We start from the raw sequence: 25511 nt of genomic DNA on the forward strand, positions 1-25511 counted from the left end.
TTTATCTTGTTTTCGTTTTTTTTATGTAACATTTTTGCGTTGAGCTGAGTCACCAAACACTTTGATGTAACACAGTACAGCTTCTGGAAATGTGTGAAATTTTCCTTTTTTTCCCCAGCTCTTAAGTATGAAAAGCCTCATTCCTAATTCCTTATAAATGTACATTAAACATATAGTATATATATATATATATATATATATATATATATATGTATATATATATATAGTATATATAAAGCTAAATTATCCATAAATCATTGTTAAAAGAGCAAATACAGGTCCTTCTCAAAATATTAGCATATTGTGATAAAGTTCATTATTTTCCATAATGTCATGATGAAAATTTAACATTCATATATTTTAGATTCATTGCACACTAACTGAAATATTTCAGGTCTTTTATTGTCTTAATACGGATGATTTTGGCATACAGCTCATGAAAACCCAAAATTCCTATCTCACAAAATTAGCATATTTCATCCGACCAATAAAAGAAAAGTGTTTTTAATACAAAAAACGTCAACCTTCAAATAATCATGTACAGTTATGCACTCAATACTTGGTCGGGAATCCTTTTACAGAAATGACTGCTTCAATGCGGCGTGGCATGGAGGCAATCAGCCTGTGGCACTGCTGAGGTCTTATGGAGGCCCAGGATGCTTCGATAGCGGCCTTTAGCTCATCCAGAGTGTTGGGTCTTGAGTCTCTCAACGTTCTCTTCACAATATCCCACAGATTCTCTATGGGGTTCAGGTCAGGAGAGTTGGCAGGCCAATTGAGCACAGTGATACCATGGTCAGTAAACCATTTACCAGTGGTTTTGGCACTGTGAGCAGGTGCCAGGTCGTGCTGAAAAATGAAATCTTCATTTCCATATCTTCATCTCCATAAAGCTTTTCAGCAGATGGAAGCATGAAGTGCTCCAAAATCTCCTGATAGCTAGCTGCATTGACCCTGCCCTTGATAAAACACAGTGGACCAACACCAGCAGCTGACACGGCACCCCAGACCATCACTGACTGTGGGTACTTGACACTGGACTTCTGGCATTTTGGCATTTCCTTCTCCCCAGTCTTCCTCCAGACTCTGGCACCTTGATTTCCGAATGACATGCAGAATTTGCTTTCATCCGAAAAAAGTACTTTGGACCACTGAGCAACAGTCCAGTGCTGCTTCTCTGTAGCCCAGGTCAGGCGCTTCTGCCGCTGTTTCTGGTTCAAAAGTGGCTTGACCTGGGGAATGCGGCACCTGTAGCCCATTTTCTGCACACGCCTGTGCACGGTGGCTCTGGATGTTTCTACTCCAGACTCAGTCCACTGCTTCCGCAGGTCCCCCAAGGTCTGGAATTGGCCCTTCTCCACAATATTCCTCAGGGTCCGGTCACCTCTTCTCGTTGTGCAGCGTTTTCTGCCACACTTTTTCCTTCCCACAGATTTCCCACTGAGGTGCCTCTGGGAACAGCCTATTTGTTCAGAAATTTCTTTCTGTGTCTTACCCTCTTGCTTGAGGGTGTCAATAGTGGCCTTCTGGACAGCAGTCAGGTCGGCAGTCTTACCCATGATTGGGGTTTTGAGTGATGAACCAGGCTGGGAGTTTTAAAGGCCTCAGGAATCTTTTGCAGGTGTTTAGAGTTAACTCGTTGATTCAGATGATTAGGTTCATAGCTCGTTTAGAGACCCTTTTAATGATATGCTAATTTTGTGAGATAGGAATTTTGGGTTTTCATGAGCTGTATGCCACAATCATCCGTATTAAGACAATAAAAGACCTGAAATATTTCAGTTAGTGTGCAATGAATCTAAAATATATTAATGTTAAATTTTCATCATGACATTATGGAAAATAATTAACTTTATCACAATATGCTAATATTTTGAGAAGGACCTGTAGATATCATTAAAATCAAAGAGTTAATCAAAGTAAAGCCCTAAAACATTTGTCTAAAGCAATTGTGGAGAGAAAAAGCTCAAACAGGTGGGAAGAACATGGATCTGCATGGTCTTTTTCTCCCCTCCATCCCAAGTTTGGCAATAAAAAACATTTGGCACAGTCTGATAGTTCCCTTGTCGACTCATTTTGTCTGAGCTGATTGGTAGGGGTATGGGGGGGAGGGGAGCTGCTGTGTCTCCAAGGGTGTGACAGCAGTATGTGAGTCGGAGCTGCTCCCAGAGCCACCAGCCCCCAGGGCCCCCTGCAGGACGGCTACAATGGCGGCCCCAGGGTGGATGCCATAGCTGGGATTCCCACCCGTAACCGGGACACCTTCGCCCAGGGCACAGACACACTGGCAGCAGCCACACAATCAATTCATCAATCTATGAAGTGAGTGGTAGGTGCAAAAGGCCACAGCAGGGACCTCTCGCAGTTTTCTTCCACCCTGGACAGGGCCACCAGGACCGAGACTGTGGCGGATACTGGTGGAAAGAAGAGAGACTGTATAAGAATGTGAAATCATCACATATTCACCTAAATCAGAAAACTATGTAGAAGCACCTTTGAGAATGTGAAAAAAGCACCTATGTTTCTGGTTTTGATTGTGTCCAGTGAAATATGCGACACCTTACACTTTTCGACAATAACTGATGTTTGTGACACTTTGTGGCTGGCTCCAGTTTTCACAAACGCAAGATTGGGCAAAGTTTTAGTTAATCGCGAACAGTTATCACAGAATATATTTGCTAGAAAACATTTTAGAGCATAAAAACCAATACGTAATGCAAAACAACGCCCATACACTGACTGAGTCCACCTGCAGCAGACTGGTCTGCATCAGCCAGTCCTCAGACTCTGGCTCCTCCTGCTGGACAGAAAGTGTGCAGAGTAACCCGTGCATTTCAAACTTCTTAGAAAGCTCTTACCTCTTACAGATGAAAAAAAAAAAAGTTTAACATCAGAGCCACTACCCAAATAAAAATCCCTTTGCATGGAGACTTCTACACAAACGATTAGCTTTTACAGCTTTTCGCCACTTCTCTTTCAAAACTAAGATTAAGGGCATATCTATCAGAACCACTTACTGATAACCGGTCCATTAGGAGCGATTATATGGATTAGCCTGCCTTCTATCTTCCAGATTCATGTTCAGGAATTTTTTGTCTCCTCTGAAGCCATTTTCCCAAATTAAGCTTGCTCTTGTTTTGGGTTCAGAAGTCACTTGACCACCAGACAATGTGGCTTTTGTCACAGGCTGCCCCATACGCATCAAAGAGGTGATTAACCAGTTGACGAGGCCCCGGCGGACAATACTGCTCTTTACAAGGAAAACAGTGCGTCCACTCAGACTCCACAGAAATGCGTCCACATGCAGCAGCTGAATGGAAACAACTTAACAGACACGCTGTTCACAGCAGGAAGATCTGGTCGGAATCGGTTGATTCGCATTTTATTTTTCTGGTCTTTTGCATGTCGAGTGTCTGTATTTATACATTTTTGTGCTCTTTATTATTTTCCTGACAGAGGTTAAAACTGGAGTTCGTGTATTTGGGGGGGAAAGACGGACCAGTTTCTGATTGGGCAATAATTCTGGCCGTGGGCCAATCAGACTCCCCCTCTCCAGGAGGCAAATTCCACGATGAGACTAAACTGCAGCTTATTTGCGGTTGTCAGCGGAATTGATTAGATCCATCAATTTCCTTATATCAATGTTTGGATGAACGAATTAAATGTCATTTAGGCTCAGTAATTTTTATATTTAATGGTTTTATTTGAAAAAGACAAAGCGGCTTTTAAATCCACCTAATTCCCATTTCAAATTGCTAATACGAGGACGATCTGAACCAGTGTGACATGCTGAAACCTCGGTGAACGCATTAATTCAGGATGGACCAGCAGCGAGTCCTGTTACTTTGTGTGGCTTTGTCGTGGAGGATACAAGCTGGGTCCACTCAAACACATGAAGGTAGGTGAATTTATTGGTTCAAATGAAAAACCTGGTCCTCATTAGGATCATGGCTTCATCTTCGAGATTTTATTTTCCTCTGCATTCTTGTTTTATTATGCTAAATATAATGTGGTGGTTTGGAATAGACTGGGAAAGACCAAAACATTTGCTTCAATCATACTGGTTTCTTTGCGTGAAATCACACAGAGTAACTTACAAACGTGTTGGTATCCTTTGAACATTTTTGACATTTTTTTACATTACAACCACAAAGTTCTATTGGGATCCTATGTGACAGACCAACACAAGTTAGTGCATAATTCTTTAGAGAGAGATAAAATAGTTTTTTTTGTTTTTACAAATAAAAGTCTGCAAATAAAAGCTTGCATTTGTATTCTGCCAAAGTTTATTTAGACTGGGTGGAGAGTGTCTGTGAACATTAAATTGCACGTCTTCTCCACATATTCTTGCTTGGATTTTGGTCTGGACTTTGACTGGGCCGTTCTGAAAGTCTTTTGTATCCCCACAGCATGATGCTGCTACCACTGTGCTTCATGGTGGGAGTGGTATGTTCAAGTTAATTTGCAGTGTTAGTTTTCTGATGCGCACAGGATTTTGTATATAGCCAGAAATATTCACCTCATGTGACCAGAGCATGTTCTTCCACATGCTTGCTGTGTTGCCTGTGAAGCTTGTGGCAAACTGTAAAAAATAAACCTCGCCATAAAGGGCAGAATATTGCAGTGCCAATACATAGTATAATATAACAGATACATTTGTTATTTTACTTAGCTATAAAGGTGGAAAAGACAAAGTTCTTTCTGGCCAGGGCATTTGTTGTTTTTCAAGTCTTCAAGTGCGGACCCCTTTGAAGACGCGGTATTTTTTGCATATGTTTGTCAGATACCTCATGAGGGAACGGTTCAGTTGATGTGTCAAGAATAAACTACAAGAACTCCCAAACCAGGACTGCAAGGATAAAACAATATGATTTTGTTCCTGCAGCCCTGGGACAGAGAACACATTTCTGAGTTCTGTTGAGTATGTATAGGCTTTGTCAGTTGTCCTGTCAACAGTTTCTCCCTCCTGACCAGTGGATCTCTGCAGTTCCTCCAGGGTTACTATTTACCTCTTGGCTTCTTCTTTAACAAAGTATCTTCTTTTCCGTCCAGTCAGTTTAGGTGCTCGGGCAGGTCTTAGTATGTCTTTCCATTTTTGGATGATGGATAGAAAAGTTCTCCAGCTGCTGCTGCAAGCCTGAAATATTGGTAAATATCCCAAATCGTCTTTAAACTTCTCCTTAACTTTATCCCTGACCTGTCTGGTGTGATTCTGGTCTGTATGATGCTGGTTGTTCACTGATGTTCTCTAAAAAACCTCTGAAGGTTTCACAAAAATGCTGTAATTATATATTTTATATATATATTACACACACCTTAAAAGGCAGTTAGTTGGTTGCACGAAACTTTACTTTCCGTTATCATAGTAAAGAGGAATATAAATGCATGCTCCACTTGTTACATTTTTATTTCAGAAAAAAAAAATTAAAAGGGACATCATAACTTTTCCAAGGTACTGTATTTTTATTACCTTACTTATAGGTTTTGTAAAGTTTCCAATTGTTCTACCCTCTGACAATAGTATGACAAAAGTCAGAATCACTATTCATAACTCAGATTAGTATAAGATGGTTTTAATTACATGCTTGCAAGTGTTAAACTCCCTAGTAATACTTCAAAATACAAGAAAGGAACATGAAGTAACAGAGACACCTGTCACTTATACTTCTACAATTTTACAAAGCAGTGGAATCCATGCATGTATGTATGTATGTATGTATGTATGTATGTATGTATGTATGCATGTATGTATGTATAGTATGTATGTATGTATGTATGTATGTATGCATGTATGTATGTATAGTATGTATGTATGTATGCATGTATGTATGTATAGTATGTATGTATGTATGTATGTATGTATGTATGCATGTATGCATGTATGCATGTATGTATGTATGTATGTATGCATGTATGTATGTATAGTATGTATGTATGTATGTATGCATGTATGCATGTATGTATGTATGTATGTATGTATAGTATGTATGTATGTATGTATGCATGTATGCATGTATGTATGTATAGTATGTATGTATGTATGTATGCATGTATGCATGTATGTATGTATGTATGTATGTATGTATGTATGTATGTATGTATGTATAGTATGTATGTATGTATGAATGAATGAATGAATGAATGAATGCATGTATGGAGCATATTTTAGAAAGGATGTCCCAGCAGTGCCATGTGACGTGAAGACATTGAGTTTCATGTCACTGCAGCTGGAATATTCTGGCTTCTACCTGTAAGTTCAAAATAAAAACAGGAAATATAACTCATGACTTGTTCCATGCTGCAGGTGTCTAACCTCTGTACAAAATGAGCCAGCACCACATACATTTTTAGTCACTTGTTAGGAGGTGTTGTATGTCTCTTTCCGTCTATGATATTTCCGTTCCTCTGCCAGAGCATCTTACTCACACATGAGCCATTGTCTTTTGGTATGATCTCAGCAACACTTTCCCTGCAGACGTGCACATGCAGACACAGAAGCTCTGTCTGTCAGTGCATCACTCTTCGCTCACTGAGACACAGTGTCCACATTTATAGCTTTATCACAATGAAGAGCTTTGTCCAAGAAAAATCCCTCGACCAGTCGGCCCTCTCTTTGTTGCCCTCAGGCCTGGACTGCTCCATGTACCCGAGTTGCAGGCTGCCAGATTGCTTCCCATCAAACTCTGTGGCTCCCCCCAGCAACAGCGAGAGAAACAAAGCTTAAAATCTAACACAGAAACAATGCAACCAATAGGATACAGGCACTGCTCTAAATGACTTTATTAGTGTGATATTTTTCATTTCCATTATTACTATCACAGTCATTTAGGCAATTAGAAATTTCTACTGAAACAATGCCTTACAAAAGTATAAATCATTCACAGTTTGTCATGTCACACAAACTGTATTTTATTGGGATTTTATGTAATAGGTGTGGTAGAAGTAGTGCATATTTGTGAAGTGGAAGGAAGGAGATGTTCTTTAATGTTTTTTGGATATACAAATCTGAAACTTGTGGTGTGCATTGGCATTCAGTGCCTATTTCTCTAATACCCACAAAATAAAATACTGTGCAAACAACTCCCTTCAAAACTCACCTGAATAGAATCAATCTGTGTGTAATCTAGTCTCAGTATGAATCTAAATGTTCTGTGAAGGCCTCAGGGATTTGTTAGAGAACATCAGTGAACAAACAGCATCATGAAGACCAAGATCTCATGACCTTATGTAACATCATATGGCACCACTGCAAACCTACCAAGACATGGAGGTGCATTTAAACTCGCAGGCTGGGGAAGATGAGCAGAAATTAGAGAAGCAGCCAGGAGGCCTATGTTAACTTTGGAGGAACTGCAGAGATTTACTGCTCAGGTGGGAGAATCTTTATACAGGACAACTATAAGTCATGTGTGACTGAACTAACACTATTATGCAAAGAATGAGCAAAAATGATGTATGCTGCACTTTTTACATTTGAATCCTTATCCATTTCATTCCACTTTACAATCATGTGTTTCTCTGTGTTGGTCTAGTACATAAAACCCCAATGAAATACATTGAAATTTATTTGTAACATGACAAAATGTGAAAAATTAAAGGGGAAATTAACACTTCTGCAAGACGCTGAGTACAAATGGACCATTTTGATTACTCAGTTTTGACTATAATATTAATGAGGTACTAATCTACTCCTAATTGTTTGATGTTAAATTGTTTCACACAAAAACATGAAACTGAGAAGTCTTTCTCCTTCCTTCTGCCAGAGGTGTGTCCTGGTACGCAGAATGGTCTGAGCTCCACTGGTTCTCAGGAGAATCAGTACAATCTGATCAAGGAGCGGTACATCGGCTGTGAGATCATCATGGGGAACCTGGAGATCACTCAGATTGAGAGTAACTGGGACTTCTCCTTCCTCATGGTAAAGACCGTCCCTGTTTGGTGTTTAAACTCTTTGGTACACTGAACCACATTTAAACACAGCAAATGCAGACCAGTAAGTTTACTTCAATCTCATATGTGTACAATGTTCTCCACCCCCTGCCAGACAATCCGCGAGGTGACCGGTTATGTCCTCATTGCTATGAACCACTTTCAGGAGATTCCCTTGGGACAACTGCGGGTGATCAGAGGAAACAGTCTGTATGAAAGACGCTTTGCACTGTCGGTTTTATTCAATTATCCTGAGGAAGGTTCCAATGGCCTGCGACAGCTTGGACTCCTGAATCTGACAGGTAAATGGCATATGCACTATATTAGAGTTAGAGATAGAGAAACTGAAATACAACGTCCACCATTCTAGAGATGTAAAAGAAAATAGCAAAAGCTAAATCAATTATGTTTGAATTAAGACTGAGCAGTAGTATGCAAACATGTGGAAACTGCCTGCGTATAGAAGGGTGTTCTGTTTGTGATTTTCATTATGTCTTTCATATCTCTAGAAATTCTTGAGGGTGGCGTGCAGATTATTAACAACAAATACCTGAGCTATGGCCCCTGGATCTTCTGGCAAGATATTGTTCGGGACAACAGCGCTCCTATTGACATCAGTTATAATGGAGAAAGAGGTTTGTCTTTGAATTATTCTACCTCACATGCACTCGGTGCTTCTTACATTGTCTCTTTTTGTCTGAACTGATTGACTGAACCTGTCTGTCTTTCTGTCAGGCCCGTGTCACAAATCTTGTGGTGACTACTGCTGGGGACCAAATAAGGACCAGTGTCAGATCTGTGAGTCCCTGTCAAACTGTTCCAGTTTCTGTTTCGTATCTTTCTCATCCTGAATTTATTTAAATAATTGAATAGCACCCAATCAAAAATATTCACACACAAAGACGAGCAGACATTCATCCTCTGTTCAACCTGTCCTTTGTTTCCTCAGTGACTAAGATGGTGTGCGCTCCGCAGTGCAATGGTCGCTGCTTTGGGAGAAGTCCCAGGGACTGCTGTCACATAGAGTGTGCAGCAGGATGCAAAGGCCCTTCAGAAGAGGATTGTTTCGTAAGTTTGTTGCTGTGGCTTCTCAACGAAAGCTCGGCAATTTAGACAGTATGAAAAGATCAAAAACAGATCAACAACCCTAAACAATGACAGTGAAAGGGTCTCAACAGTGCTGTGAAAAGTACTTCCCACCCTTGAGGATTTCCTCAGATTTTGCTTTTTTTTGTCATTCTTACATGTTTAAGATCATCAAACAAATTTCAACATCAGACAAAGAAACCCTGAGTAAATACAAACTGCAGTTTTCAAATGATGTGTTCAATTTTCACTTTCACTAAGGGGAAAAAGCTTTCCAGGCCAACCTGCCCTATGTGAAAAAGTAACTGCCTCCTAAATGCAATTACATGTTGTGCCAAGTTAGGTGGCAACAGCTGCCATCAAGCATTTGTGATATCTGCTGGGTCTTTTATATCACTATGGAGGAACTTTGGCCTGTTTTTTGTAGAACTGTTTTAATTAAATCACAGGGTTTTCAAACATGTTTAAGTTCATGCCAAGGCATTTCCATTGGATTTAAGTCTGGACTTTGACTAGGCCACTTAAAACCCTTACTTATTCTATTTTAGCCATTTAGAGGGGGATTTGCTAGTTTGCCATGGATTGTTGTCCTGCTTGCTGCATTACTGAAATGGGCTTAAGGTTACAAACTGTTGGCCAGACACTCTCCATCAGAAATGATCCCGCTACTAGAGAGAATGATTCATAGTTCCATCAATTACAGCAAGTTGCATAGGTCCTCAAACAGCCCCAGACCTCTACTGTTACATCACCATCACTGTCTGACTGTCACATCCGTTGTAATGGGACAAACATCTTCTAAAAAGTTCAACGTTTGTCTTTTGAGTCCATATCGGAGATCATCAAGATGTTATTTTGGACCAGTGGGAGATGGGGGTCTGAAACCTTACTTCATAGCACTGTATGTTGCTTGTTAACACACTTATAACACACTAAGTCACTGTGTGTTTTTTGCACATTGTTGTCTGTGAAGATATTCTGCCCTGTACTCTTACCCACACCAAAAAAGTGAACAAGGAATTTTAATAATGTAGAAAAGAACTCAAATGATGCATAAATGTTTCATGTTTCCCTCAGTCGAGCTATTGTCCCCAGACACTTTAAAACCTCAGCCATACTAGTAGCAAAACTACTGGTCGTGTCCTGCTTGAATGACTACCACCCAGTTGCATTGGCCCCAGTAATGATGAAGCCCCACCAAGGATGTAACGTCCATCATCCCACATTAAAATGCTTACTCGTGTGGACAATAAAGATATGTATGCCAGAACGCTTTAAAGGGATTTTCGCCATGTGTTTAATATAATATATAATTCTCCAAAGACTAAGCAACAATCTTCTCCCTGAGTTTGGAACATGCTGACTGTGAGGTCATAGTCTGTCCACAACAGAACACCAACACCATCGTGCTGAGTACAGGAGTCCCTCAAGGTTATATGCTTAGTCCATAGCTGTTCACACTGATAACACATATATATGCATCAACACATGAGGAAAACCTGATCACTAAATTTGTGGATTATAGAAAAGTAGAGGAACTCCTTAATGAGAATGATGAATTAATTTACAGGGAGGAGGTTGATCTGAGAAACACAGTCTCATTTTGTTGTATACTTCTAGTTATACAATGAAATGCCATAAAATTTGTTTGATTGTTTTGATTTGGCATTACCTCCAAAACAGATATTCAAGAAATGGTGAATCATTTCATATGCAATGACACATTAAAATCAGCCCTTATAAGACTCTAATGCAAATAAGTCAAATGTATTTTTCTTCTTGTGTGTACCTGCTCAGGCATGTCGTCATTTCAATGATTCAGGAGCCTGTGTGCCTCAGTGTCCTCAGACCCTCATTTACAACAAACAGACATTTCAAATGGAGACCAATCCCAATGCAAAGTACCAGTTTGGATCAATCTGTGTTTCTCAGTGTCCCAGTAAGTAATCCAGGCAATGTTTAAGTATATAATACTCTTCGGGTCTTCTTTAATGTTACATGATCCTATAAAAGCTAGTGTTTCATTGGCTTTGTTACTTCTGGTTCATGCATATTTGTCCATAGCTCATTTTGTGGTGGACGGCAGCTCCTGCGTGAGCGTCTGTCCTCCAGACAAGATGGAGGTGGAGAGGAAGGGCCAGAGGCACTGTGAGCTCTGCAGTGGATTCTGCCCGAAAGGTGGACACTAAAACGCCCTTTAACCTTCCCCAGAATATAGTGTCTGTGATCAAAGCTAATGATGGGTTGAATCATCCCTGCAGTGTGCGAAGGCACTGGCGACGAACACAGACAGACGGTGGATTCTAGCAACATTGACAGCTTTATTAATTGCACCAATATCCAGGGCAGCCTTCATTTCCTGGTCACAGGGATTCTTGGGTAACTCTACTTACGCTGGAGAATCTCCAAGCCTAATACAAACAGTTTGCATGTTCATGTGTTGTTTCCTGTTCTTCACAGAGATGATTTTAAAAGAATCCCACCACTCGATGCCAAAAAGTTGGAGGTGTTCCGCACCGTGCGGGAAATAACAGGTAGTATAAATGAACAAGTCGTTTTGTCCAAATCTAGTTCGAATGTATTTTATAGGGATTTTCATTTCAATGACCAACATAAAGTAAGTTAAATTGAGAAGTGAAAGAAACATGATGCATGGTTTTCACAAAGATTTTTATAAATAAACATTCTAAGTGTGTCTCGCATTTGAATTCAGTCCCCCCGAATTCTTAGTTTCTAGAACCACTTTTCTCCTCAGTTACAACTGCAAGTGTTTTAGGGTGTGTCTTTACCAGCTATGTAAATATAAATACAAATGTTTGTCCATTCTTCTTTGCAAAATGACTCAAGCTCTGTCAGACTGGATAGAGATTATATGCAACAGCAGTCTCAAGTATTTTGCTGCTTCTGACAGGCCTTCTACCAATAAATCCCTTCCCACAGACTCTGACCAGCTACCCTTAACTTGCTAAAGAAAAGCAGCCCCCCCAGCATGATGCTGCCACTAAGGTGTTTCACTTTAAGGATGGTGTGTGCATATGTTTTCCACCACACAAAACATGTTGCATTTAGGCCAAAACATGTGCTCCACAGCTCCTCAAGAGACCTCTTGGGTTCTTCTCTTATTAATACTGTCCTTGCTTGGCAGTCCAGGTGAGCGGCCATGTCTTGGCAGGTTAGCAGTTGAGATCTGTTTGCTGTGTTTCTTGGTCTTCATGATACTGTTTGTTGAACAATTTTCTCCAACAAGCCTCAAAGGTCTTTACAGAACAGCTGGATTTATACTGAGATGTAATTATGAACATGTTGACTCTATGTTCTAATTAGGAGACGTCTTGGGGCACCTGGTTGCAGTCAATTTTATTTTTGACTTTGATAGTAAAAGAGGTGCTTGGTGGTGAAGATGGTAGCATTGCTGCCTTGCAGTAAGAAGGTCCTGGGTTCAAATCCCAACTGGGGGTCTTTCGGAGTTTGCATGTTCTCCATAACCATGCATGGTTTCTCTCTGGGTGTACGGGCCTGTGTTACCCCGTGGTGGACTGGCAACCTGTCCGTTGTTTACCCCTGGCTCATTGTTGCACCAACAAGATCAGAATCCAAGCACCTCCAAAGCAAGGTTTTTATCAGAACCAAAAATATTTTAAAAAATACCTTAGAGCAATGGGATACAAACAAAGCAAAGATTGTGATACTTTCCCAACAGTCACAACAGCCACTGACATGACTTTTGGGCAACTCGTGGCTTATTTCACATTCGCTAATCTGAATGTTTGTGAGTCCATGTTAAAAAAAAACACCAAACAGCAGAATAGATGGCAAAAACTCTGTTTTCTGCATCCAAAATTATCACAATGGATTATTGTGATTTGCCCTGTGCTATAGAAGGTTTTCAGTAAAATATATAACTTAAGACAGGATTTAAAATATTGTCAAATGGCCTGCAATACATACATAAAGTCATACTGCACTGTAATGTTTTCATTCTCAGATATTCTTAACATCCAGTCGTGGCCGAAGGAGCTAAAAGATCTCTCAGTTTTTTCAAGCCTCACGACAATTCAAGGGAGGTCGCTCCACAAGTAAGGATGATTTTATGATTTTAACAGTCTGTTAAGAGGACCATATTGCATGTAATTAAATTAAACTGCATAAAGATTCATTGTGCTGCTCTTAGATCTGATGTTTCTCTGTCAAACTAAAACCAATCTGTATAAAAAACAACATATAAACTGCTTTGTGGTAACAGCTCCAGTCAAATCTTCTCTTTGTTTAGCTAATTTATTCTGACACTTTCTACACTTGTCCTGTGCTACACAGTAGTGAACAGATACAAATCCAGACTAAAACATAATATAGACAACTCGGCGGTGCTCTAACTCTTTTTCTTTGAGAGGTTTTCTAAGCTAACCACCCTCTGTGTGTATCCTCCATTTCCCAAACAAAAAGGCGATTCTCACTGATGGTGATGCGTATCCCCACTCTTACCTCCCTCGGACTGCGTTCTCTCCGGCATATCAATGACGGCAGCGTGTACATCAGTCTGAATGCCAACCTCTGTTATCACCACACCATGAACTGGACACAGCTGTTCAGAGGCCGCAGAGTTCCAGTCAACATCCTCAGCAACAACAAGCCGCTTGCAGAGTGTGGTGAGACGAGCTTCTCCTGGAATGCTTTCTGTAAAGCATGAAATACAACCAGCATTTGATTTATAGATAGAGTAGTTATATATAGATAGATATAGATAGAGTAGTTTTTAAAAGTGTACGTTGTTTAAAAATCTGAGATTATAACAAATCATTTGTAAATGTTTTACACCTTTAGTGAAACATAAATCACGTGAAGTTCAGCTGAGAGGGACAATACAAAAGCAACCTGGTTGCATAGTGCTCGCATCTCAGCTTAGTATATTGTTGAACCTTTCCATGCTGAAACATAGTGGTGGCAGCATCAGGATCTGGGATTACCTTTCTTCAGATGGTACTCTGTTGGTAGTAGAAGGGGATAAAATTATGAATAGTTCCAAAAACCTGTCAGTATTCAACAAAAACCTTCAGGTGTCTGCTAGAAAACTAAAGATAGCGAGGCATTTCATTTTGCAATGTCATTGTGAGTCATAGCATCCATCTAAAGTAAAAATGTTAAAAAATGGCTTCACCAGAAGAAAATTTGAGTTTTTGGAATGGTCTAGATAAAGTCCAGAAATATCTGACAAACAATCTGTGAGGGTGACCTGAAGAGCTAGATGGATGCAAGGCACAGTGGGTAAATATTGGCCAAATCAAGTGACATAATAAAAAGACTCCAACCAAAGAAGACTCAAAGCAGTTTAAGATCTTCCATACTTGCATATTTTGTTTTGCTTTTTATTTCAATTGCATAGAATATATGACACAGTGAAAAGTGAAAATAGTTAACATTTATTTTATGGTCTCAGCTTTTGCATTTAACAGGAGTGTGTACACATTTAAGATCTGGTGTGTGTTACACTCTTTTGCAGTCATATGCTGTCTTGAAAGAAAAGAAAAGGTTGAGCCGTAAGCCAGCTGGTATCTGATGCTCTATTCTGTTTTTGTGTGCAGTTGCTGAAGGACATGTGTGTGATCCTCTGTGCTCAGACTCAGGCTGCTGGGGCCCTGGTCCCGACCAGTGTCTCACCTGTAGGAACTACAGCCGCCACGGCACATGTGTGGAAAGCTGTCATTTTTTATCTGGGTCAGCAGTTTTGAGTTGACATTCCTGTGGCTGCTGCTGCTCATGTGTACCTGTTAATGAGGTTGCATATGTTCTAATAATGTTGTGTTTGCAGAACCACGAGGGAATTTGCCAGATCTGATGGAGAGTGTGTCGCTTGTCATTCAGAGTGCAAGCCACAGAAGGGGAAAATCAGCTGCACAGGAGCGGTAATCTGTGCTTTAATCTTAAATTGACGATGTGGACCAGGCTTTTTTTAAATAAATAAATGGTGCTTTATTTGCTAATGGCATTTCATCATGAATGCCTGTATAATTATGGCCCTTTGGAAAGTGTTTTTCAATCGAAGTTTGTTTTTTTTCATGCCTCTTTCTCTGTAGAGGAAAAAACAAGTCTTTGAAAGTAGGTATATGTATTTGTATTTAAAAAAAAAAACATTTTTGTACTAGGAAATTCTGTGCTGTGCACCTTTAATATGTTTATAATTGCTGATTCTCTGATTCGTCTTAGTTTTTTACCTTTTAGATTACAAATACCACTACAGCTGGTTTTATTTGATCTTTTCCTCAGAGCTTGATTCACTCTAATTTCTCTCATACCTTTTTTCTCCTGAAGGGGGCAGATGATTGTGTGGCATGCACCAATCTTCAAGATGATCCCTACTGCATGTCCTCTTGTCCCTCGGGAGTAAATGATGGACACAGAGGACTTATTTTCAAATACCCCAACAAAGAGGGTCGTTGTGAACCATGTCACCCCAACTGCACACAGGGGTAAGGCTGAGGTTAAAACATGTTTATATATATGTATATTTTTGTTTTCATTCATGCAATAATGTGACACATTCATGGAATCCGCTTCGGTTCAGAATAATCTTACTATTTTGTGTTTCAGATGTCTCGGCCCAGAGTTAAATGACTGTTTAGAGACAGCAAGGAGGTGAGTGTTTCCCTCTGATGGTGGATATAAAATACTGCACTGCATTGTATGGGACCCTTAAACTATGATTGTAGGCTTGTTGCTTGGTCAATTTAAAAGGCTAATTTTGTTGTGTTCACTTTGAGGACAAGTAATATAATTTTCCTATTATCAGCAGCAAGCAGGTAACAATCAATCTATACAGAGGGGTGTCAGCTCCCCATTGACTAAACATGCATAAAAGCAATAGAAAACCTGTTCATGGCACAACTGACAGATAAGGTATATTTTTTTTAATCTAGTATTTGTACTCTCCCTTCTAATGCTGCTCTGGGCAACTGCCCCTATATAAACCATCTGTGGCTTTACCCTGGATCAGTTCACACCTTTGCCAGTTCATACTCAGCCATCAACATTTCATCCAACGAACGTCAATTTTATATCTGTGTACTAAAAAAAGCGTATTTCTTTTGTTAAGTATTATTAATAATTTATGGAGAAAAATAATCAGAAAAATGTTTCAGTATTTAATATAGTCATCCGTCAGTCAGTCATTTTCTATAGCCGCTTCTTCCATAGTGGCTTGCAGGGAAGCTGGTGCCTGTCTCCAGCAGTCTAAGGGCGAGAGGCAGGGTACACCCTGGACAGGTCGTCAATCCATCGCAAGGCAACACAGACACACAGGCCAAACAACCACGCACACAATCATTCACACCTAAGGGCAATTTTGAGAAACCAATTAACCTAACAGTCATATTTTTGGAATGTGGGAGGAAGCCAGAGTACCCGGTGAGAGACCCACGCATACACGGGAAGAACATGCAAACTCCATGCAGAAAGACCCCCAGCCGGGACGCGAACCCCGGACCTTCTTGCTGCAAGGCATGCTACCAACAGCACCACCGTGCAGAATTGAATATAATGAAAATTTGTTTTATCTTATTTTCTGAGAACTTTATGTTGCACCATATTTCCATTGATTGTGTTTCTTAGCCCTGTTTGGGCCAGTCGACTCTTAGAGATTGTGACCCTGGAACAAACCAAAATATCTATGAGTAAGCCAGTAAATGATCAGCAGATCAATGAAAAAATGTGATTGCCAGTCCCTTTAAAGAGAACAACACATGCTCAAAGAATACTTATTCCTACCCAAAGTTTATTTGTCCTTTTCATGTCAGTTTTGATTGAACTTCAACATTACAATTTTTTAAGTTTAGAAGATTTGTGAAATTTCTTTGAAGATTTAACCACAACCAATCAAGCATATCTTTGTTTTTTTTGGATTTCTGGTTGGATTTCTGCTGAACCATCTCTTCATACTTTTTAAACAGTTTGTACACTATATGCTTCCCTCTGCAGCGGTCAGATCACAGGTATTGCTTTGGCAGTTCCAGCTTGTTTGATTTTCTGCCTTGGGTTGTTCTTCCTGGGAGTGCTGTACCACCGAGGCCTCGCCATCCGTCGCAAGAGAGCCATGAGAAGGTACCTGGAGTGTGGAGAGGTGAGTCTTTAAACACCATAACATAAAGACTGTCACACACATTTGCTTTTACCAGTGCCATGCAAAAGTATTAACACTTCTTGAAAATGTTTACATTTCTTTACGTAGCAACCACAAATTAGAATTTAAAGTACATCAGACATTGAAATAAGATAGCTCAATCAGATTGGATGTTTAGTGTCTGCGAACACCAATGTTCAAGTACTCTGAGTATTTTTTTCATCAGGAATTCTCTGTTTGATTTTGGTCTGGGACGTTCTAGCTCATCAACATAATTTATTATAAATGATCCCATTGTAGCTCAGGGTGTATGTCTATGGTGAGCCTCCAACATGTTTCTTCCATGCATTCAGAAACATCCAACTCTAAGCAACTTCCCTGTCTCTGCTGAAGAAAGGCATCCCCACAGCATGATGCCGCCACTACCATTTTTCACAGTTAAGATGGTAGCATGTAGGGTGTTTATTCTCCAGCTCATAGCGTTTTGCAGAGAACGTTTTGCAAAAAGTTAAATTTTAGTCTTATCTCAATGCTTCTTCTTTCACTTGTTTGCTGTGTCCTCTGTATGGTTTACTGGAAGCTGCAGAGCAGAATTCGTTTGGCTTTCTTGGCATGGGAACAATTATAAAATCTTCCCACGCTTCTACAGAGACCAGATTTGCGGAGGTTATGACTAATAGTCAAGAGATACTGCTACCTGAAATGTCAATCTCTGCAGGTCCTCCAGAGTTATCATGGGCCTCTCAACTGCTTCTTTGGTTAATACTTTCCTTTCCCAGACTATTAGTTTAGGTGGATGACCACGTCTTGCACGATGTGTAGCTATGCCATACCCTTATTTGTAAAAAAAACTGTGAAAAGCCTATGTCGTTTTCATTTAACTTTATAGTTATGCATTGCTTTGTATTTCTCTATCTATAAGAAAATCCTAATAAAATGCCCCAAAGTTTGTGGTTCTTCAAGGTTCAAGGGATATTACTACTTTTGCAAGGCACTGTAAGAGTCAGCTGGGAATAATTGCTGTGGTTTTGACAGAACTTTGAGCCGCTGGGTCCTGGAGAGAAAGGCACTAAGGTTCATGCTCGTATTCTGAGGCCTTCGGAGCTGAGAAAGATCAAGCTCCTTGGCTATGGCGTTTTTGGGACGGTGCACAAGGTATTAATCATTTTCTCTTTCTCTTTCTCTTGTTATCAGTTAATATGCGTGCAGTTATCATGATCTAAAATATATGTGTGTTTAAGGGTTTTTGGACACCAGAGGGAGAGACGGTCAAGATCCCTGTGGCAATAAAGACGATCCAGGACAGCTCAGGTCGACAAACCTTCACTGAGATCACTGATGTGAGTCTCACTGACATAAAACATTTAAATAATTATATAAATACCATCAATAGAACTTAATGTTCATGTTACTCCATGAAGGAAACAGTAATGCTCGTTTTCTATTGATTAACCACAATGTCAGTAGATGTCTCAAATGTGTTTCCTCTATTTGCAGCATTTGCTGTCCATGGGCAGCCTGGACCACCCCTACATTGTTAGGCTGCTGGGAATCTGTCCTGGTCCCAGTCTCCAGCTAGTGACCCAGCTCAGTTCCTGTGGCTCCTTGCTGGAGCACATCAGACAGCATAAGAGCAGCCTGGATCCCCAGCGCCTGCTCAACTGGTGTGTGCAGATTGCTAAGGTAAGTATACCTGTAGTTCCTCTGAGGAGCAAAATGCTATAAATAAGATTTAAGATTGAATTTGGAGTATAAATGCTTGTGTTTCAGGGTATGTTCTACCTGGAGGAACACTGCATGGTCCACAGGAATCTGGCTGCCCGCAACATCCTGCTTAAGAACGACTATCAGGTCCAGATCTCGGACTACGGTGTGGCTGATCTCCTTCATCCAGATGACAAGAAATATGTCTACACAGATACAAAGGTTGCTACTGCTGGTTCAGTTTGAGATCACTCGTAAAATATATATTTTTTGTGCATTCAAGCAATGTGCATTTCTCTTCCCTCTATTCAGACACCTATAAAGTGGATGGCACTTGAGAGCATCTTGTTTCGGAGATACACTCATCAAAGTGATGTTTGGAGCTATGGTAAGAAGCTTGCTCGCCATATGAAGTGTTCCCTGTAGATCTTGATTGTCTGTGAATTTCAGGAAGGGACATTTAAAGTGGCGTTTTCGCTCCTGGACAGGAGTGACAGTGTGGGAGATGATGTCCTTTGGAGCAGAGCCATACGTGTCTGTGCAGCCTCAGAAAGTGCCGAGCCTCCTGGAGAAGGGCGAGCGTCTGTCACAGCCCCACATCTGCACCATTGATGTCTACATGGTCATGGTTAAATGTGAGCCACGACATCACTATGTGTGGACATAAACACATTGAAACTTTCTCGTCATTGCACCCAACTACAGACTGCACATATATAATCCTCTACGAACGAACAGTGTGTTACCTTTGTTTTGGTTTAGGCTGGATGATTGATGAGAACGTGAGGCCAACCTTCAAAGAGCTAGCAAGTGATTTTACTCGGATGGCGAGAGATCCACAAAGATATCTTGTCATCAAGGTGCAGATAATTTGGTTTCTTGTTTAACAGCTTTTTTATTTAGTCCTGATTTGTCATCTTAAAAATTTCTCCTCGATTGGTACTTTACTGCAGGAGGGGGAAGATGCTCCCCCTGGAGAGAACCATCGAAGAGAGTCAGAGCGAGGACTTCTGGATGCAGATCTAGAAGACTCGAATGAGGAGGGACAGGACGACGGCTTTACTACGCCTCCTCTTCAGCACTCTCCATCATGGAGTCTCTCTCGTTCAAGAATAAATTCCTGCAGGGTAATAAAAACATTTGGGCTTATTACTTACATTAGTATGATAGACTGATTTTGGATCATTGACACTCTGAGTGAACGGCATGTTTTTTTAGAGTGGTGCATCTCAGGCTGGGCTGACTGGATACCTGCCAATGACCCCAAGTCCAGGAGACAGCACTCGTCAGGTGTGACAAACACAGAAATTCTCACTTTATTTTTCCAGTAAAGTGTTGTTAATTCCTTTATTGTCCAATAGTCTGTTGTCATCCCTTACAAAGTTAAAAACTGCTGGAACTTTTCTTAAACCCAGATGTTGGGTTTAAGCTAAAGGAGAAACTGGGTATTTTTAAAAAGCACTGGATGAAAAATTTTGACCCTGTTTGCTGGGTTACATAACTGAGTAAAAGGAGTCTCATCACTCTACAAAGACCATTCTGAACATGTAAAAGGACTTGGTTTTGACTTGACTGCTTGAAGAATGGTGCCTCAAATATACCTGTATACTGTCACAACAACAAATAAAGATATTCTGCTCAATTCTATTCTATACTATTCTGACCAGACTTAAATAAAGGTCTTACACAGGATACACAATAAAGATGCTAAAATTATGTCAGTCAGTTGCCTTAATGACTTTTGTTTACAGTGGAGAGCAAGTTGGTTCACTTAAGATAACGTTAGCCTTTTACCCCCTCAGTAGCTAGCTGCCACAAGCTAGCATCAACATTCACAGATTGGACCAAAGAATGGCTCATAGAGCCAGTACAGACAGGCAATATTTAATACAGTGTAGAAATTGAATATTACCTTGACCAATACATGTTTTATTGAATAATTTAAATAACTATGTATTTGTATCAAAAATTGTTTCTGTCTTGTTAAAAAAATATATTTATTCGTCTGCAACATTTCAAAAATTAATAATGGAATAAGTTATAAACAATATATTTTACAAAACTATATTTATTCTCATAATCACAATATTCATACATATATTGAAAATTAAATTGCTAATAATCTGAGTAATACACTTCGGTGATTAATTACGTAAAGAAACAAGAGAAGATCTAAACTAAAAAGTCTCACTACTGGGCACAGGGTTTATCTATTTAGCCACAAACACAATGAATGAGCAGAATGCAAACAATGCATGAGCATGCTTTCTGCTTGAAAAGTGACATCCACCCAAGCAGTCATTTGCGGTGTGATTTTGCAAACATTAATATTGTGATGACGATTGCGATTTGACATATTGTGCAGATTTATTCCATTTTTTGATAGCCTCAACATTTAACATTTCACACTTTAACACAATTTATGGAGATGGAAAACCTATCCCAAAATGTTAGATTGAGCCCATGACCCAACCTTGTTAAAGCTTCTGGTCAAAGCAACTCAGGCCTGAATTGGTCTATATTTGACCCAAATAGTGTTGCTTTTACACCCAGCAGTTTCAAAGAGTTCAATCTCTGTCAGCAAATCTACAAAAAACAACAAAAATAATAGAGTTTTGCAGACATAAAATAGTATTTTGTGTCTGCAAAAATACTATTTTTGCAAGGTATTTTAAAGGCTGAAAACTTGGAGTTAAAAGAAATGCCTATGGAAAAAAGGAAAGTAGAAAGATGGTAGATCTTTCAGGTCGTGTCTTGGGGCATTTCTGGATTTTAAAAAAGATTTCTTATTGGCTCTCTGTTTTTTGAGGCCTGACACTTATTGTTTTGTCCTTCATCTGTCCACTTTCCTTATTTGTTAATGCACCGCACAATAATCTGCCATGGTCAAGTACACTCAGTGGATTGAAGATAAGTGAAAAAAAAACCCACCAAAATCAGATGGTCTAGTTAGCAGACTTTCAGAAATGTTGATCAAGATTACAAGTGAATTAATACCTATTAAGTAAAATACACCTCAGTGATTTAAATATTCAGTCTTTGCTTTTTTTTGCTTCAGTTGTGGTTTCACAGGTCTCGTCTGAGCTCTGTGCAGACGCTGCCTGAACGGTCAGAGGTCAGAGGAAATGACAGGGAGGCAGAAGGCTTACGGACTGCAAGCCTTCATCGGGCAAGGCTAGGCTCAGAGAGAGGTAGCCCTCGTTTAGCTGTAAGTCATCACAGAAAGCTTTCCAGTGCCTCGAGTCCGTCGTCTTACAAGGTGTGGACGGCAGAGGAAGATGAGGAGTTGGACCACTATGGCTATGTGTTGCCTGGGTCACCTGGAAAGCCAGAAAGAGGTAGGTTATGTCCAGAACAACAGGAGATAAATAGCTTTTTCTTCTACACTATCACATAAACAAATGAAAGTTACTTTATTTCAGTAAATTAATTTAAGAGTTGAAAATCATTTTTACAGAAATTCATTAAAGCCAGAGTGACTAATTACAGAAATGTTATATATATATGTAATATCCTACAGTATCACAGGGAAGGCTGTTGTTTTGATAGATGTCATGCAGAAGGTCATTAGCATCCACCACACGGAGGGTAACTCATAAAAGATCATTGCATAAGAAGTTGGCTGTTCAAAGAGTGCTGTATTCAAGCATTTTAATGAAAATTGCATGGAAGGAAAAGGTGTGGAAGAAAATGTTGCTCAAGCATCAGGAATAGCCTTGTGAGGAGTGTGAAGTAAAGCACATTTAAGAGCTTGGGGCCGATTCATGAAAGGTCTTATCTGCGCTAAGTAGAAAAAGGACTAAAGTTCTCTTTTCAGAAGAATTTTTCCAGTGCAAAGTTTCCAGAGTCAATGATGATCTGGTTAGCCATGTCACCTGCTGGTGTTCGTCCACTGTGTTTTCTTTACTTTAGTGCACATTATGCTTCCTTTATACTTCATGGAAAAGGAGCCCTGGCCAAGTATTTCACTGCACTTACTGTACAGTATAAATACATACTTTTCAGTAGGCAACATTTCTATGTTATAAAATCCTTTTTTATTGGTTCAATGTAAAATTCTAATTTTTGCAGGAACTATTTGGGGTTTCATTAGCTGTAAGCCATAATCATCACACTTAACAGAAATAAACAAATAAGATATATCTGTCTGTCTTTAATGAATCTATATCTACTTTTTTTAATCAAATTGCAGAAATAAATGAACTTTTCATTGATATTCTAATTTATTAAGATGCACCTGTATATGTGTGATTGTTTTTGTCAACTTGTCAATGCTGCTATTGAGTAACAGCCTGAACAACACTATATTAAAACTTCTAAACCTCTTTTCTTCTGTCTTTTTGGCTCACAGTGTCCAGAATAACCCGTTCTGGCAAAAGAAACTCAAAGAGGAAAAATAATCTGCTTCTCACAGCAGCAAAGCCCTCCCAGGAATATGAACCGATGAGCACCGAATCTGGTGTTCCTCCCTGTTCAACTTGCAGCATCTCAATACATGGAGACGATGCCATGGTTACACTTTGTCAGAAAGTCATAACTCTGACTTCTTCAACCGCCATGGAGCTACCTGAAACTCTACTTTCAGGTGCAAAAGGTAATCAAATACACGAGGCTTGTGAAGGAGCAGCAACAAAGCAAAGCGACACGATGGAGAAAGATCAGCTCAACTGCAGGAGGGAGATGAAATCCGTGGATCATAAAACAGAAGTGTGGCGAGAGATTTGTAGGTATGAATATATGGATATCAGACACTCTGACTCTTCAGAAGGAGGTGAGCTAGAATTGGAGAGAAGTGGGAGTCAAACATCTTTAACAACTGGAGAGAAGACAGATCAAAGAGCGCGGGGTTTGGTCAGAGAGAAAAAGGGAGAAGAAGAAACGGAAGTTTTCCACACAAATAAACAAGCCGGAGTTCAGGAGGATCTGAGCAGTAGGGTTGTGCCCGGGCCAGATGTGCTGACAGCTGGAAATGATAAGGTGGAGGAGTACGAGGAGATGAGCGGATTTGGAGAGGTGCCCTGTGAGTGGGGGCACGCAGAATATGAGAACCTCCCAGCAAAGGCGAGGGCTGTTCCCAAAGAGAAGGACAGTGGCAGGTGTGCAGGGATCGGGGAATACATCAAGGTGTGTGCTGGCATCGGGGAGCCTGGCAGCAACACATCGTTTGACAACCCAGACTACTGGCACAGCAGGCTGTTCCTCAAACCAGATGCTGTACGCACATAATTAGTCGGACTGGGACAGCAAAACAGGAACTGCTGCAAGATTCTGTCATATTTGGTCGTTTTCTACGTTTTTTATCTTAGAAATCCAAGATCTTTTTTGGTTTTATTTGAAAACAAAAGTAAATTTTTTTTTTACTTCAGTGTTTTTTACTGTGATAATTTAGGTAAACAAATAGTGTTTACAGGCTTATCATCTTTAGTTCAGGGCTCTTAATGTTTGTTTAGTGTTTGTTTTTCTTCTTTTTTTATACTGGCTAATTATGTCTTACAATTAGAAACCTCCTTCTGTACTTTATAATTACGTGATTTGTTTTTTATTTCATGGTTTTGCAAATATCTAATCATTTGTATCACATATGTGTGTACAATAAATGTGCTCATTGTCTTCACCTTAGTTGAAAAACAATAAAAACAATTATTTTGTATAGATACCGACTAATTCACTGGTTTAAATTGTGCTCGAGTCTTCAAAACCATAACAAGCACCGACAGCTTGTGTTTAGTGGCATTCAGAACAGGAGAGCATGGCATTATGTGAGGCTGAAATCTAGGATGATCTCAGTAAGGTCGCAATTTCCCCCTTTTTGTTTCAAATCCAACTGTACATTCAGTACATTACATCGATATGTATATTTTCCACTTACTTTACACTTTATTTGTCTAATTACGCTGTATTTCCCTGAGATTAATACTCTTCCTACAAATCTTTTCTATGTATGAAGTGTACTTATTGAAGAAAAAAAAATGTTTCAGTAAAATGCTTCTAGTAGTGATTAATTTATGTATTCTGTCCATGGGCAGTTCTAGAGAGGGGCCAACAGGGACCAGTGCCCCTCTAGAACTGGTCCTGGCCCCTGTTATGGCCCCATTACTGAAGACATAACACTAAATGAATTTATTAGGATAATATGCACTGGTCTGTAAATTGCAGCTCCAGGTTCTGTGGCTCACCTAATATGTTAAACAGTTAAATATTGCCCTTTTTTCATTCTTTTGTTCTTTGCCCCCACTGGTAAATTTGGTCTAGAAACTACAACTTTTCTGGAAGATTTTATTTGTTGTTTGTGTCTTCACAAATATAAAAGATGGCATGCCAAAAAAATGACAAAACACAATTCAAAAACACCCCTCACGGTAAATTAATCGAACACGAATTGCTCAGAAAACGTGAAATGAATACAAACAGATATAACTACCTATAAACAGTTCATTCCGTCAACTTTCAGCACGTTTTATGCTCAACAGAGCCTGCAACTGAGAGACATCCGACTTTTTAACTCAGAATTCGGAATTAAAGTTGGTTTGTTTGTGTTTATATTATGATTTTTATTTTTTCCGACATTGAGCTCAGAAAAAGCGACTCCCCTGTACAAATTAAGCGAGCTATGGTGTACGCTTTCTCATCTCCTGGGCCAGTTTAGAGTGTGACGCCCCATAATAGACGTGAGCTCTCTTGA

The 25511-nt window shown here is 39.8% G+C and overlaps 1 protein-coding gene across 2 annotated transcripts; it reads left to right on the top strand.

Annotated features, from left to right (window-relative positions):
• Window positions 1–3309: 3309 nt before the first annotated feature.
• erbb3b (erb-b2 receptor tyrosine kinase 3b) lies at window positions 3310–24481 on the top strand. 2 transcript variants are annotated; one of them, XM_047375246.1, is made up of 28 exons: window positions 3310–3898; window positions 7764–7918; window positions 8045–8231; window positions 8439–8564; window positions 8665–8727; window positions 8879–8997; window positions 10813–10954; window positions 11080–11193; window positions 11277–11394; window positions 11476–11549; window positions 13001–13091; window positions 13459–13661; window positions 14595–14727; window positions 14822–14915; window positions 15322–15479; window positions 15601–15645; window positions 16984–17125; window positions 18161–18280; window positions 18367–18465; window positions 18623–18808; window positions 18896–19051; window positions 19142–19217; window positions 19318–19464; window positions 19592–19689; window positions 19783–19956; window positions 20048–20119; window positions 21888–22167; window positions 23181–24481. In XM_047375246.1, the coding sequence occupies exons 1-28, from the start codon at window positions 3820–3822 to the stop codon at window positions 24053–24055; spliced, it is 4326 nt and encodes a 1441-aa protein (XP_047231202.1). In that variant the 5' UTR covers window positions 3310–3819; the 3' UTR covers window positions 24056–24481. The 2 variants fall into 2 exon arrangements, with proteins under 2 accessions (XP_047231202.1, XP_047231212.1); XM_047375256.1 differs by lacking the exon at window positions 3310–3898 and adding an exon at window positions 5131–5148.
• Window positions 24482–25511: the final 1030 nt, after the last annotated feature.

The sequence above is a fragment of the Girardinichthys multiradiatus genome, chromosome 1, assembly GCF_021462225.1.
Source record: "Girardinichthys multiradiatus isolate DD_20200921_A chromosome 1, DD_fGirMul_XY1, whole genome shotgun sequence".
Taxonomy (NCBI): domain Eukaryota; kingdom Metazoa; phylum Chordata; class Actinopteri; order Cyprinodontiformes; family Goodeidae; genus Girardinichthys; species Girardinichthys multiradiatus.

Bases quoted from the DNA above. Each gene is read 5' to 3' on its own strand.
- erbb3b (XM_047375246.1), top strand. From the start codon at position 3,820: ATGGACCAGCAGCGAGTCCTGTTACTTTGTGTGGCTTTGTCGTGGAGG. The intron at 15,480-15,600 runs GTAAGGCTGAGG...TTTGTGTTTCAG, and splicing joins CACCCCAACTGCACACAGGG to ATGTCTCGGCCCAGAGTTAA. The intron at 22,168-23,180 runs GTAGGTTATGTC...TTTGGCTCACAG, and splicing joins ACCTGGAAAGCCAGAAAGAG to TGTCCAGAATAACCCGTTCT.